The sequence below is a fragment of the Ptychodera flava genome, chromosome 8 (assembly GCF_041260155.1).
Source record: "Ptychodera flava strain L36383 chromosome 8, AS_Pfla_20210202, whole genome shotgun sequence".
In the NCBI taxonomy this organism is placed as follows: Eukaryota; Metazoa; Hemichordata; class Enteropneusta; family Ptychoderidae; genus Ptychodera; species Ptychodera flava.
The window spans coordinates 5,712,558-5,729,762 of NC_091935.1; the positions used below are offsets into that span (position 1 = coordinate 5,712,558).

The 17,205-nt window shown below is 36.5% G+C and overlaps 1 protein-coding gene across 1 annotated transcript in view; it reads left to right on the forward strand.

Annotated features, from left to right (window-relative positions):
* Window positions 1-17,205, forward strand: part of LOC139138278 (fibroblast growth factor receptor 1-like) — a 107,478-nt gene that overhangs the window by 74,142 nt on the left and 16,131 nt on the right. The window contains exons 9-11 of the mRNA XM_070706586.1: window positions 10,737-10,920; window positions 12,108-12,236; window positions 12,638-12,823. Of these exons, the coding sequence (XP_070562687.1) occupies window positions 12,735-12,823 (89 nt within the window). The 5' untranslated portion in view covers window positions 10,737-10,920; window positions 12,108-12,236; window positions 12,638-12,734. The remainder of the gene's footprint in view (window positions 1-10,736; window positions 10,921-12,107; window positions 12,237-12,637; window positions 12,824-17,205) is intronic.

Here is a 17,205-nt window from a genome sequence, read left to right on the forward strand (position 1 = left end):
ACAAGTAAGTACTGAATACTCTCAGTATGTTATTTGCATTCACAGTTGTATTTTTTGTATTTAATACATTTTATTAGGTTTTCTCAAAAGTGTACAAGGTAATATTAATGTACCAAGGTGTACTTATAAATATGTTTTTATCAAATTCTCAACTTGATCAAAGTATGCATTGATTTTCCCCTATGACCAGTGATCTAGTAAATATATAAATTTCCACTCATGAATCAGAAAGGTCTGCCTTCCATAAACATTACAAGAAAAAAATAAAAGAACCAGTCAATTTATCTTGAACAGATATTGAGAAATGTATGGCTAGAGGGTGAAGTTAACATTTTGAAAAGTTTTTGTTATTTTTTTTGCTCTCCTCATCAATGCAGTCAATATGTCAGGATTCCAAATCACGTTGTTCACATAGTGTGTGGCATGTCAGTAAATGAATTCATATTCAGGTGTAAATTCAATTGTCAATAATAACAATCACTGAAACACAAACTCCAAAATCTGTATTGACAAAGTGCAGACAGATTTTAAATTTGGTTTTCCATGACAATGTGTGTGATGCAATGTAAAAATACTGGCAAATTGTCATTAATGAATTACTTTGCTTGTCTTTTGTAGATCACTTATCTGAATAACAAGCCAGTGAAGAAAGATCACTGCCATGTACAGCCTGGAAAGGGTTTTGCAACCACATGTCTGCCATGCTGTATCAAATTATACACTACAAAACCATGGGGATCAGAACTGTTCCAGAGTTTAGAGCAACACATCTGTACCACAGTGATGGCATATACCACCTCGGATCCACAGCTTTAAAGCCTGAGACGACTCCTGCAAAAAGTTTGTGAAACCAAAGTGTAGCTGTCTTGACGCATGCGTGAAAAGTACACTTTTAACGATCCCATGAACACTGAATTTCCTGATTTTCACTTTATGACACATTTGCAGGAGAGTTTATTGCAACATCACAAGTTTGTACAATTACTCCTAGTGCTTCCAGACAACCTTGATAACGTAGCTGCCTCTCATTGAAACAGCTCTTGGTAATTTTGTAGTTGGTAGCTGTCTCTGACCCTAGAAATTAAATGTGCCCAAAACAGAAAATGCTCCTATCTTAAATTTGAGCGGGGAATATACAGACTGAGAAAATCTCATTCTCAGGAAATTTAGTGATTTCAGCTAAACAGTAGACTTGCTGACACTTATTGCCAATATTTATCAAATGACATGTAATTCTGTACCTATACTACAGACAATGAAAGTATAATTAACATTGCATTGTAATTAGAGATATAGTAATTAATTATCAAAACAGTGTAGTATGTTGTGTCATTAAATATGCTGCCTTTTGTTGTTCAAATTGATTTAAAGGAATTTATTAAAATATGTATTCACTAAAAAATATGTTGTGTACATGATATATACAAGTGCTTACAATCACTTGAAAAGACAATGATTAATTGGTGTGACAAAAAGGCAATTTGATGTAACAGGCTGGTATGGCTCTGTAACTTCCAATGATTTGTCCTTAATGTCAACTGCAGTTTCTTGTTTTACTCCCTAAGCCATGCTGAGTTACACAGTGTCAAATTTGCACAAATTCAACCTGTACATTGACAGACTGCGATATTAGTGTTGACAAATTAAGTGAACACTGGTCTGGATAAGGGTTAAAATGCAAACAATAACTGTGTAGTTTACAAATTCATGTGTTGACCCTGTGTTTACGAGCTAAGTAATTGTTTCAATATGTTCCAGGAGTTCAAACTATCTGGAATTCAACAAAAAACTTATAACTGACATTCGAAACAAAAACAAAAAAATGAAAAAATCATCCAAACTGGTCCTTGTGATTCTTGAACAAAGCAAAATGTAAAACACTTTGGCAAACACAGTTAACAGAAGACCAGTGTGAAGAAGACTTATTGAGTATTTCAGAAGGAAAGAAAAGAGAAATAAAAATAAAACTTTGGGAAAATATACTTAAAAGCAATAAGTCACATTTCATAATACTTACCTGAGATAAATTACAGCAGATGTAACCTTAACTTTTGATGATTTTTACAGTAATTTTGTTCTGCCTTACAATTAGATTTTCTAGTTCTACCACATACAGCATGAATTGCCAAAATGAATGACTGATATTAAATTTCTGAACAGAACTTGTATAAATGTATTGTGCTTTGCTATTGTTGAGGATTGAATTTCACTCTATTGTCAACGATATTGTAAGCTATATACACTCTACCTGTAGGTTATGTTGAAAAGCCAAGCACTGGGCATTTCATCATGATGTATCATCTACAGAACAAGAAAGTGCAACTGTAATAAGTTAGTACAAAATTACTTTAAAAATCATCAAAAGTTACCACTACTGTACCTCAAAAGGAATAAACCTTCAGATAATATTGGCAGCACAAAGCTTTGAGAAGGGTTGCATATGACAACATTGGTCAAAGGTCAGAAGGTCAATGATTCATTGAAGGTTGGAAGGTCGAAGCTTCAACAATGGTTGATACGCTGAAGCTTCGAACAAGATCAGGAAATCAAAGCTGCAGTAAAGGTAGGTAGTTTGAAGATTTAACAAAGGTCAGAAAGAGGACAGCTTCGAAAGAGGTTGGAATGTTGAAGCTTCGACAAAGGTCAGAAAGAGGAAGCTTAGAAAGAGGTTGGTATGTTGAAGCTTCGACAAAGGTCAGGAGGTCAAAGATTCAACAAAGCTCGGCAGTAAAGCTTTCCCGAAGGTTGGTTCATCAAAGCTTCAACAAATAGGCAAACCTTGGTTGAAGGTTAAAATCACAAATCTTCAAATAATCTTGGTACGCAAATTGGTTATTGAAGCTTCGTCTGAGCTTTGAACAAGCTTTGCCAAAGGTGTTGCACAATCGCGTGTGTATCAGTGAGACATAACGAAAAAAGTATTCATATTTAGTTATTAACTTTTCTTCAGAAATTTACAACCAGATATGTTTATTGCTACCCTTTCCAAAAGTGTGCAACTTGCAGTCCCTGCAAAATCATTCTTTTTATAGTCACATACCCTGAAATGATTTGTTATATCATCGATTAAATGTCCACTACAGTTCCTGCAACTTGTTAGACTGGATATGTCTATAGTGTATGAGCATGCATGTATATATTAGGGGGGCATGGAAATAAAACAGCAAAGATGAGGGGGGGGCATAGATTTTTCTATAATTTACTAGGGGGGGGGCGTGGAAAAACATCACCCAGAAAATAGAAAATCCTCCACCCTCCCCCTGGAAGTTAATTCTGAATCGTCCCTAAGCTTAGTGTTTAGTTTGCTATAGTGACATGGTCTTTTCAGGAGATTACCAACGGTCACATGTCGCGTGCTGCCGTTCGCCTCGCCGATTGCGTAAATTAAAATGACTGACTGAAATTAAAATGACTTGTCAGGGTATCTGATTAGGTGTCCTATGCTTTCGTGCCAAATATGGGAAATTTCATCGAGAAACATTTGCTAGCCAGGAAGCTTCCCGTCTCTACACAATTGAGAACGGTGAAGACGGCGATTCAAAATGGCGACCCGACAATGCGGCGACAACCTTTCTTTGTTTTTCTTCATCAAAACATGTACGAAATAGGCCTAACGCATCATTTTTTGCTGGGTTCGTTTGCTCTGAAAATGCATGGGAACATGGGTCGATTGCACCATTTGTCTCGTGCTCCAAGGAAATGATAGTTCTGTCAAAGGTCGACGTCCAACGCAGCCCCGGTACACTCAGAGTGATAGTTTTCGGAAAGCGTAGTGAATTTCGCCGTAGCCACGGGAGGGACCGTGCCCAACCAAAGTCGTTTCATAAATGACGAGCACTACGAATTCTTATTACCATACCCACGGTCCCTCATTTTGTGGAGGGACCGTGCCATACCTTTTGTGTTTATCGTCAAAGTGTTAACACAACGGAAGTGGTATATAGGGGGTCAAGTTGCAAAATTTTTGACCCCGTATTGAGTGTGTACACTGTAATTGGACTGCTATCGCAATAATCGGACGTCGTATTTTGAAAGTGAATAGGGGCTAAATGTTGATAATTTGAAACTTCAAACCCCAATTTTCATTTTCAATGTGTTTAAAAAACTGAATGTAAATATTTCTTGATAATTAGTTATGTTTAATAGACGACATAACCATATTTCGACAGTGTTTGGCGCTTACCTATGGCTGTCTCTGTGTGTTGCTTTTGGCACCTTTTATCGTATGGTCTGGCTAACATTGCCGAATTTGTATAGCCCGAAATAGCTTCTACTAAGCAAACTATCAAAAACGGGACAGCAGTATCACTTCACTTAATATGAGGTCACACAACTTGTAAAACGCTATCATTACGGAGCGAAGTGAGTCCGACGAACAGAATGTGATTGCATGTCCGAAAACTGAGGTCGTCCGAAACTGCACACTGAGTGTACTGTAGGCCTACTGCAGCTACAACACGCAATGCATTGAATCGAAATACTCAGGCGCGGGATTGCTCCACATTTTATAAAATAAATTCAACCGTGAAAGTCCAAACTAAGACTGATACTGTCTTATTTCATACAAAGAAATGAAAAGTAGGCTGGTCGTACTGTCAAATCTGTTCCGAGCATTCCATTGCTTTGTCCACTCGCGCTTTGTCATTCCGAGTCAGAATCTGACTCTGATTTGGAACCACTCGTCCCGGATGCCTGGGGTTGCCTATGTGTCTTTAAGCTAATTCCCCTCAAAATCACTTTCTGAATTCTGGTCAACACTGTCCTCGCTGGAAGCAACTTGATAAGTCCCTGCAGCTGGACCGCCGGTGTGGCTTCCTTGCCAGTGTTTACTGGGCGTCTGTGAGCACTGTTTATATAGCTGACTTTGTTTGTGGTCTAATTTATACAATGACCGCTAAATACACTTTCGTGACAATAGCGTTGTACAAATGACGTCAATTCTACCTGTTGGTCAATATGCAAATACCGCTGCCTGGCTCGGGTGCGAAGAGACCCCCTGATCACCAAGCAAGAAAAGGGAGTCAAATTTCGCCCTTCGCGCACATCTTTCCGAACTGACACAATATGCAATCCATAGACAGGTCCCCTAGCTGAGTTTTTGAAGGGAAAAAATAAAAACTTTGGAAATCATGTCATAGGCCCTTTAAAAGCACAGCAGACTACGGACTATGCCACACATCAACCTCTTTGAAAAACTACTCGTCGCTGAGAACGGAGCTAAGAAAATGAATTTGAATATTCACTGAGCAGGGACGATTTTGGGAAATTCGGAAATACAAGTAAATTTTAAGTTGGGAACACATTTATTTTTAGCTCACGTGTTCACACGTGGGCTAATGTCATAGCGATGTCTGTCTGTCTGTCCGTGTGTGTGTGTGTGTGAGTGTGTGTGTCTGTCTGTCTCTCTGTCTGTCTGTCTGTTTACACGATAACTCAAAAAAAGATTTGGTACACAGGTACCATATGCTACTTGCAAGAACTGATTAGATTTTGGTTAGTGGTGACATGCATATTAATGAAGTTATGCATTATCATTTTTTCCATACAATGGTTTCCCTATGGAGACGGTAATGACAGTGTAGACATATATCAAGAAATACTGCACCAAATTTCATGAAACCTTTTTACAGATGACAATCTCAGAACATATAATGATACTGTGAGTGTCATGTCTATTATCTGCTCATTTGCATATTTAATGAACTTTTGTTATTAGTGACATAACTCTGAAATTCCTGCACCAAACTTCATGATACGTGCAACAAATATTGATCTGATGTATATCTAATTAAAATTGGAAGCATTGGCAGTGTTAAGTTTATAAATAGCTTATTTTGCATATTTTATGATGTTTTGTAATTAGTCTTATAACTCCAATATAACTGCACAAAATGCGATGAAATCTGCTGCAGATACTGATCCGACTGATATCTAACTGTTGTGTAAAGTATTTTGTAGTGTGAAGTTAATTAAAGGTTCATTTGCATATTTAGTAAACTTTGTAATTAGGTATATAACTGTGAAATTGCGGCACCCAATTCAGTGAAATCTGGTACAGATATTGATCTGATAAATATCTATGTGTACTGAGAAGCATTTTGCAGTGTAAAGTTAACAAATAGCTCATTTGCATATTTTATGAAGTTTTGTAATTAGTCATATAACTCCGAAATAACTGCACCAAATTTGATGAAATCTGCTGCAGATACTGACCCGAAAGATATCTAATTGTGGGGTTAAAGATTTAGTTGTGTGGAGTTAATTAAGGGTTTATTTGCATATTTAATGAACTTTGTAATTAGTGATATTACTCCAAAATTACAGCATTAAATTTGATGAAACTTGCTACAGATGTTGATCTGATAGATATCTTATTGTACTGAGAAGCATTGAGCAGTGTCAAGTTACTAAATAGCTCATGTGCATATTTTATGAAGTTTTATAATTAGTCATATAACTCTGAAATAACTGCATCAAATATGATGAAACTGCTGCATATACTGATCCGACAGATATCTGATTGTTCTTATGACAAGCCTCATACGAGTGGTCGATTATATTGGTATGAATTTGGTTATTGACAGGAATATTGAAAAACATAATACAATAAATCCTCGTCAGAGATGCTTACTCTGGCAGTAGACCGTATACACGTCTAGTCTTATCAGAAGTCTGTCTTCTACTCCGTGTCGTGTGCTCAATTGAACTGCTGTCAGAATGTCTGTCTTTGTTCTTGTGTTTTGGTTAGTGATTATCCTGAGGTGTGCAAATGTTGCGTAACATCTCCTTGCTCGTTGTTTGTCAGTCACTTTAATATGAGACAGGTCAAAGGTACAATTGTTTTACACAACTTCATAACAGTCAAAAACTATGCAGTAATTCATGTCATACTGTATTATTTCATGCGTCCAGTAGTGTCTGATAAATGTCAATACATGTCGAGTCATCAGCAGTCAATTTCAATGCTTGATAACTAAGTTTGTAATTTTGTCAAACTCAAAGTCATTTCTTCCATTCAGGGGTCACATTAGTAGGTCAAGTTGTTCTGTTGAGTACTGTTGAGTCTGTTTACTGGATATCCAACATTCTGTGAAGCGAACTACTATTAATGAACCTGTTGTAAAACACGTGAGCACCTTCAGTTCATATCTGGTTTATTTTTTCACGATGTCGCGGTCATGAAAAGCCATACAAACACGATAACATATAAAAGGGACACACACACATCAGTTCAGTCTGATAAAATGAAATTGAAGGCCAATTTGTTACATCCTTGGCAATGATCATTGATATGAATATATGCACTAGCTTACTAGCACTGGCTGCAAAATTGTAGCGCTACGGTGAGAAGCGGTCGGTAAGTTTGCTTTTTGCGATCAGTCACAGTAGCACTACAATGCCGACGGCTCTGTAGAGTTCCAAATAAATGTCCCACTGGACGAGGCGTGTTGATGTGAAATGCTACATATTTGCTCTATTTGGTCGTACAGAATTATCACTACTGAAGACTAAACAGTATAATACACTAACCTTGTCGTTTGGAATTTGTTCAAACACATCAATCGCGTTCATAAACATTGAGCGTGGGGCATCCGTGTTTCCGGGAGCCACCTTTGCTTTACCAGCCCGGAAGTTGGTAATGGCAGCTCATAGAAATGTTTTCGGGTAGTGGTCTTATGCTAACGGTCACGAATTGGTTAAGTCAGCATGAGACCTCTACCTGTTTTAGACCACTACCTGTTTTCGGAACGCGATCGACGTGTTTGAACAAATTCAAGCCCAATTTAAATTAATGACTTTGCACATCTTACAGGGAAATAACACGAAATAAAACAAATACGTAAGTTTACCATTTCAATCGCCTTCAATTTCAAAGACGTCGGTTGAACGTATGAATCGTTGAACGCAAATGGTTATCGCTGAGATCATGGAGGTAGCAGTGTGCTGAGATACATAACCAGTTACTCCCGAAGTCATTCTTCGTCGGTGATGGAAGCCATTACTGTCGACCGTTATGTGGGAAATTTTGGAGGTAAACTGACGGACTGCCGAAGTATGGAATCGGAATTGTAAAATTGTAACTCGCGCCTGCGAGGCCCGTATACCATTCGGAACTTTGGCGCGCAATCTGTGCTTACAGAGGAATTAAAACGCAACTCCCTTTAAAATGAAGGGGTGTGGATTCCACTAGCCAGCAGTCACTTTAAGATTATGATCAATCAGCAAGTAGTATAATTATTACATATGTCATCGAGATATAATATCTATAACGAAGTTAACAATTGCTCGGCGAATCATTGTGTAAAATTGAACTATTTTAAAGCGTAATGTTACAAAGGGTGAACCGTAGGTCAAAGGTTACGGAACGACCGCGACCGTTAACCTTCATTGACATACAATGTCATCACCTTTGCTATGGCATGCATTTTTTCACACACTAGGGGCATGGGACATCCATTTCAAAAGTGTCCTAAGCCTTATTAATAAATACATCGGAATTGTCCCAGGATCAAGGCTGTGGCCTGGAAAAAATCCAGGATATGCCTACAATAGCGTTGATCGCGATTTCAGTTTGTTACTATAAGTTTAGGCTGTACCATACATAGCTGTAGGCCTATGTGTACGCGAGCGACATCACCGCCTGAAATTCGACCAAAGTTTGTTGTTGCAATGTTAGTCTGAGCCATAAATTATTGTGGTTTTTACTTTCGTTGTTCTCTCGGAAAATGCGGACAATCCGACGTATAGGCCCTACATTATTTTTGCATGTTAATGAAAGAAAAATGACGTCATTTGCGATCAACGCTATTTCAGTATTGTCAGTTAACTCCTTCAATTTATTGTTTTGATATTTATATGCCTACATACTTGAAGCAAGTCCATGTCTTCTGTTCAATTGAAAACTTCACAAAATTGTATCGTACTACAAAATTAAAGCTAATCAATCTGTCGCACTGAATGCAGGCATGGATGCGCACTGTCCTCGCTGTTATCAATGTAGTGACGTGATGTACAATTCTGGTTTAGACATTAACCAGTGACTGTCATGACAATGGCTTGAAAACAGGCCGATTAATTCCAAGTGCTTGAATGGTTTAAACTTAAACCATGCTCACAAAGTTGCCACTTGTGGTTGGCTTAAAGATGAGCCAGTGAATTTGTCAGTATATTAACAAACCAACGATGCCAGTGGCTCAAATTTAAACCAATAAAATTATATTGTGACGGGCTTAAAAAGAAGCCATTCGGCTTAAATTTATGCCATGACGGGCTTGATAATAAGCCACCAATGTATTGGTATGAATACACGCCATTTATACTCTGTGTGTTGGCGTGACTTCAAACCACAAAAATCTTAGTGGATTTCGGGCAAACCGAAATATTTCAAACACATACACACTGGTTCACCCGCAAGCCACATACAAACCAAGTGGTTATATTTCAAGCCGGAAGAATTTGCAGTGCACTTACCTTCTGCGAAGTTGTACCCGATTTCAAAGACTGCATAGGGCTAGAAATTTAACTCTGACAAAGTTACGTTATTTTTCGAGAACGAAAATCGACTGAATCTCGGCGTGAACACTGTATACTGTCGCGCCCGGCCGACTGTACCCTGGTGGCAATCAGCAAGTTCCGGTTCATTGTTTTCGAAAATTATTAACGTAATTCCTTCAGAATATACAAGCTTATACTCTTACGCTTGTTGCCGTAGTCTATGAAAATATCTATTTCATTACACGACTTTTTAAGGCTCAGCGTACCGAGTTGATGAGCGGCTCCTTTTGTTGCAGTACTCTGTGCGTCGAAAGTTCAGTCGGCGGTGTGGTCCATACGGATACGAACACCAATTATGAAAACAAAACTAAAACAGAGCGACCAAAAATTTGCGAAGTGGATGTATTTTAATTTTGTCATACTCTAAAAAATTATGACAATTTTAATGAATTTTCTTGTCAGATAATTTTGATCGTAGGAGAAATACGCCAGGACGGAGTCGCCATGTTATTTGTTTACATTGACAAGCACATCGAAGATCGACGCAAAAAAAAGTTCCGACGCACTAAAAACTGATGACATAGACGCGGGTTGTCATGATGTACAACGACCAGACAATAAAACCCGGTATTTTCTGTTCAGAAACGACACACTTGGCTGATGCATGTGATAATCATTCATGTAGAACATTGCCTCAGAAAAGTACTGAAAATCTTCAAAGCATAGAGATAGTGCAGTCTCCTTTATGCTAATTTACTTGTACTCGTTACTGGTTCTGCCGGGGAAACTACATTCCAAACTCCTTCATGCTAATTTATATGTAGCCGTTTCTGATTCTGTCAGGGAATGGCATTCCAAACTAAAATTACATTCAAAAATAGATCTCGTTTCAGAAGCAGGGAAGAAATAGTTTACTGTAACAGCAGAACATGTTACATCTAAGAATTGTAAGAACTGTAATTTGTATCTTATGAGTACATAAACATGATCTTTGAGTGTTAAAGACCGCATGAGCAACGCTCACTGTAATCTGATGCTAATGATAACACATCCTGAGTTGGTGACTAAAATTGCTTGAAACCTTTCTAATGATACGTAAAATGTAGACTTGTTGATCTCTGCAAAGCAAAATGGATTCTTAATTAAATTCTTCTTTTTGAGACGCATTTGTCAAACGAAAAGAAGACTTGTGTATGTTGCATAGCTATGTCTCTCTCTTAAGTAATTTTTCATATTTTCAGGATGATGACCCCGGGTTTGAGTACCTTGGCCATGAATATAACAAAACAGAACGTTATCCAATTCGCTCCGTACTATGGGGAATAAACACACATGGTTCGACAAGGTTCGATGTTGAGGTCTTCGAGAAGGACAGTGGGAAATTATTGTACGGATTGTACACACCTACTGAACTGGTCGTCATAGGTAAGTATCAAAACTTCAATTGGGAGATGTAGACAACTATAACATTTAAAGGTAACAAAAAAGACTTATGCTAGAACTTCTTATTCTACCATCGACAACTTAACAGCAGTTCTAATTATAACGATTGAACATCGACAGCCAAGAACAAGTTCAAAACGTCAAAACTTGTCTTAAATAATGATGTTCATTATGTGACATCGCCCTTCGATCGTTTAGTATTTTGTCACTTTAATTTAGCTTTTACCACTGACAATGACTCTGACCTATAGTCACCTCTTCTGCACGTGGGGCATTGCGAGGATAATCCCCCTTGTTTATTTTCGTGATCTTTTGATGTAAGCGTTCATCCGCTTTTAGTGAATTTATTGTTTTGACATCTTCTTAAGTCATTGGCATTTGCCGGACGCTATGTTGACAGATGTACTGATGGGAGCGACCTTCCTGTCTTTCACTTCTGCCGACTGTCTTTAGTTAATTATAGACGCATACCAAAGTCATGACAAAGCCAGATCCTCACTCAATATAAACTGTGCATTTTAGTGTACTAGAGGTAAAACCTGTTGAGACGCCCGAGACGACGTTCTACCGTGACCGACGCAAGATTATCGTTCGATTAGTGTAAGACATATAATTTTACCGTGTAACTTGTACGTTACTAAGCTAATAAAGTACGCCGACTTAGAGTATATTTATGTGCCTGTTGCTGTCTCTACCACCCGACATTTCATGCCACAGAGTGTGTGTAACAAAAGCCTACCATAACTACTGGCATCACAACCACGCTACCTGACAATTAGATGAATGCTGCCTCTGTTGTTCATTTATCGGAAAAGAGTTAACAGTTTGTCGAAATGGTCAAATTCAATGACATCTATAGCCGTTACTCATACATTAAATTCAAGTTAGATGATAAAATCGGTAAATTTTATTTCAGCTTTTTGGTGCCATTTGAAAGATTTTAAGCGTCCTTTCGAATGTAACTTTACAGAACAACGAGAAAAATACTTCGTAACCTCTTCTATTCTAAAATTTTGTATCAAAGGACATTCGATTTTTCAAGCAGTTCGATGATTTCATCTTAAACAGAAAACACGGTTACTTATCTCTAATAGTTTTACCGTATTCATTGTCGCGAAACTTTTATATTTCGAACTTTTTTCTGGAGTGTGTGAATTTTTTATTATGAGGCTGTCCACGAAGAAGGTATGGAAGTAGATGCCAATATAAATGCGATTGCAAGAATGGAGCTTCCTGTCATTTGTGGAATGGTGCTTGTCAGTGTCAGGACGGCTGGCAGGGTCCTGCCTGTGACATACGTAAGTGTATAATGTCAATATTATCAGCCAATTAATATCGACGAGAGTCTATACTTAGATTTGCAAATGACACACGAATATCTTAATATATGTGAAAAGGAAATAATTTGCGGATCATTCACTGGACGCTTATGTTTTGAAAATAATTTTACAGTGTCTCATAATAGCGTGAATATCAATTAATACATAGCAATTTTCAAAACAAATGACCATACATTACATAATGTCGATGACTTACATGTGTTAGTACATTGAATAGCCTGTCAACATTTAAGATAGTCGATGGGGCGGAAAGGCCTCAAAACCAATTATTAGTCTATTAATCGATCGAATGTTTAAATTTATTCATGTATTTCATATGTATATATAAATATATAATATTTATTTTACTTTCTGTTCAGCAATAAAGGCTTCGCAACAATAGATTTACCAGCAAGAGTGAAAGATCCGATACCTATAAATTCAGACATACAATTGTTTTGTTCAGTCACAAATCTAATGGTTGATAATGTTGTGTGGAAGCTCAACGAAACAATCGTAGAAGTGCACCCAGTTAGGATTTTATCGCAGGTATTGGTGTTTGACAGGTGAGACAGTCATTTAATTATATATATATATATATATATATATAATATATATATATATATATATATATATATATATATATATATATATATATATATATATATATATATAAAATTAATATGAGAACACATCAAGTATGTTTGGTACCTATTACCCGAGTTTCACGCATACATCAGATAGGTAGATTTTATTGTGTGAAATTTGCTTCAAGTGCTTACATATAAGTATCAGGTTGGGTCAAACCATTCGGTGTTGTGGGTTGGATTGAAATTCGACGAGTGAAATTTGTTTTCGTGTCGGCACTTGGAGACCAACTCGGAACGCTTGTTTAAAAGGCTAGATTTATCTGCATTGATTATGAATAGCTTCTCTGTAAGACAAGGTTGCATTTCTCTGACAATTTGAGTAACTGCTTGCTTTTGATAGGATTGGCCATGATATATTAAATGGTTTGTCCTGAGATTTCAAGTGACAGACATATTTTGACAATTCTGTGCTGTTGGCGTATGGCTTACTTCGGAAAGATTGGACATGATTTGCATAGAGTGTTTTAAATGTGTTGTCAGTTAGACCGATGTAATGTTTCGCCTCATTGGCATCGCTTGTAACAGTAGCTTTATAGATTATGGATTTAGACTTGCAAGCCCCCTGGAGTGGGCAATTGCATGCAGAACATGGACAGTATAAAAAATCACACAACAAACGGGTCACCCAGCTGTTATGTAGGTCATTTCCCCCACACTCATCATGACCTGAGTTCAATTAGTCTAGAACATTCTCAAGGTCACTGCCCTTAATGACCTCACAACCTTGAATTCAATTAGTCATGTTTGGAATGTTCTGGAAATTTAGTTAGCTGTGTAAGAGAGATAATTTTAGAACAGTAATTAGCATGTCAATAAAAGTTCTAGATTGTTCTTATATGCCCTTATGTAAGCACATGTGTATAAAAAGGGACGTGCACAGCTTCCAGTCAGACTTTTGGGATTGTGTCTCTTGTGTGTTACTTCAAGTCTTTGGAAACTCCAGCAGTAGTCATTCTCAAGACTTTTCAAGACCTTCACTGCCAACGCTGGATTTATACTGTGGACTTTGTGCAAGCCAAAGGACTGTTCATTCATCTGACAGACTGTTACAACTCTGAGACTGGAGCTTTGCCGTCCCAGCTGCGATAAGTAGTCTGTACACTTTTAAAGCTTGTACTCTATCCCTGACTTAGCAATTAGTTTTATTTTCGTAATAAATTTTGTTTAAACGGAAACTGCTGAGTTCACCCTTTTGTTCGTTTTCTCTGCACGTAATAAAATTGGGGGCTCGTCCGGGATACGAATATTTTGAGCCGTTTGACAACATTTTGCCATCCTTTTCAAAACTACTGTATACTGTGAACTCAGCGAAATTCAATCATGGCGGAATTCAAGCCAGACGAATTTATGGATGACCTTGATCAGGACACATTTGATTCCCTTAGAAAAGACAACATTATAGCAGTGGCCAATTTTCTTAAAGTATGGGTCGAAAAGATCTATGCACAAGAGGGAAATACAGTATAATAGTGCAAAAAATTTAGTTAATTTAGTTCAATTTGAGGAATCAACCTTGAAAGATTATGAGCCCGAGTCTATCTTTGAACTCAGAAAATTAGAATTAGAAATACAGGCAGATTGGGAGCTTAAAAAATTGGCATTAGAAAAAGAAAACGAATTACAAATGAAAGAAAAAGAAATACAAATGGAAGAAAGACAGAGAGAAAAGGAAAGAGAATTAGAAGAACATCGACTACAGTTAAAAATGAGCTTTGAAAGTCAGGAAAAGTCTTCCCTTCAGACAATTTTGACATCACTAAGCATTTCAGGTTAGTTCCCCCTTTCCAAGAAAAGGATGTTGATAAATATTTCCTTCATTTTGAGAAAATTGCTCAGAGTCTGAATTGGCCTAAGGAGTCCTGGTCTATGCTTTTACAGAGTGCTTTGGTGGGTAAAGCCAGAGAAATTTACATTCAGTTGTCAGTAGAGAAGGCTTCAAATTATGATTCTGTGAAGGAATTATTTCTCAAGGGCTATGAATTGGTTTATTTGTCATAGGTAACAATTTTAGTGATTCACCCTATGTAGAGGTCAAACATAAAGTTGTCTTTTTTGCAAATAGTAATGGAGTTATTTCTGACATTTTTCATAACTTTTGAGGTTCCGCATCGACATTATTTTATTATACACTTTCAAAAAGTCATGTGTGCGTAATAAGGAAACACATTCACATACAATTTGAGCCAATTTCATCAAAATTTAAACAAATAAGACCAAGGTCATCGCTAGAAAGCTGAATACAAAATTTCAAAACAATGACATGATTAGTTTATGAGGAGAAGAATTTTGACATTTTTATAAAAACCGAAAAATGGCAAAAATTGCTCAAAAATAATCTTGCAATTTTAGTATATCTTACTGATATCATAAATACCCCTTTCTATTAAGGAAAATTTCTAAGCATGCTGGCCCCTTTTATTTCAAATACGGTTAAGTTTTGCTACAAATAGAGTAATTGTCACAAATAGGGTTTATTTTTCTTACAAAAAAGGTATTGTTACAAATACAGTTAAGGTTCGCTACAAAATTGGCTTAGCGTTACAAATAGGGTTAACTTTTGTTACAAATTGGGTCACTTGTGTCAGAAAAGCAGATTTTGAATTTTTGATCGAAAGTGGTGAAAATTGCCCAAAAAATTCAATTGTTCATATATCTGCACAACTTGACTTCTATACACCTTATGACTATTATCCCTAGGAACCTTCATACCGAAATTCACAACAATCTGACAAGCAGTTTCCGAAAAAAGTGTTTCGACAAGGACAAAACAGGAAAATTGCCCCAAAACACAAATATGCAAATTTCATCAAAGTTTAAACAAATATGGCCACGTTTTTCACAAATTAGGTTATTGTCATAATAAGGGTTAGTTGTGACACAAATTGCGTTAGTGTTACAAAGAGGGTTAACTTTTGTTACAAATTGATGTAATGTCACAAATAAGGTTAAGGTTTGTTACAAATTGGCGTAATGTTACAAATAGGATAAATGGTTTGTAAAAATTAGGTTGTGTGACTTGTGTCAAAAAAGAACATTTTTCACATTTTTTGACCGTAATTGGTGAAAATTGTCCCAAACATTAAATTTGTAATATATCTGCACAACTTGATTACAATATATCTTACGAATATTATTCCTGGGAACCTTCACAACGAAATTCAAAACAATCTGACAAGCAGTTCCCAAATTAATTAGCTTCGACAAGGAAAAACAGAACAAATTGCTCCTTAAAATACAAATATCAAATTTCATCAACGATTTTAAGAAAAACGGATAATATTTTATTATTAATTATGTTATTGTTACAAATAGGGTTGTTTTGTTACAAATTAGGTTTGTGTTACATATAGGGTAATGATTTGTTACAAATTTTGTTCGTGGTTACAAATAGCGTTAAGGTTTGTTAAAAACTGGGTTAGTGTTACTAATGGGGTTGATTGTTACCAATAGGGGTGACACAACATGTGTGTGTTGTACCTTGAATTAATACTGCAGGAATACTTATTCGATTGATCATGTCAGGGTAATATCATGAAAACAGTAGAATCCAAGTACATGTAACTCAGAAGGTGATAATAAAGGAATGATTATGAAAATACAACACTCATTTATATTCTGGTAGTTTCCATTGATTAATACTTTATCGGTTGATTGATACTCTATTGGTTGACTGATTCATTATCAGTTGATTTGAATCTATATTCTCTGACTTGGCTACGTTATTCTTTGATTTGATACAGTTTTAGTTGATTTGATAAGTCATCTGTTGATTTGACACGTTATTGTTCACTTGGCTACATTATTCCTAAGGCAAGTTCTTATTGATTCATTTTTAAATGCATCAGTGCACTTCTGGAATTTAGTGTCAGCTGACTTTAGCTAATAAAAATCTGGCTGAGTTAATTTTAAGAGCATTCGGAATGACGATTATGAGAGAGTAACATGCAAATTGTTAATTTCTGGCTACATTCTTAAGCAGGCAATAATACAAATATAATGTTGATACTTCATCAGTATTTTTTCTTCTTGTATCAACTCCACTCTCATGTTTTGCATCTTATCATTTTCAGTATTAGCTTATATACACAATCTGCATATGTGTAATGTACACTGACATTGCTGTAAGTTACATTTCAGTCTAGGCGTAATGAATGTTGAATGTTGAATGTAAATATACGATAAGAGTGCTGCATATTCATACTCAGGCTGTGTAAACAAACTTAAAGCAATTCAACATGATGTTTAGACACAATACAATGTTAAGAAAATACATCAAGTTTAACATATCTTCAGGCAGC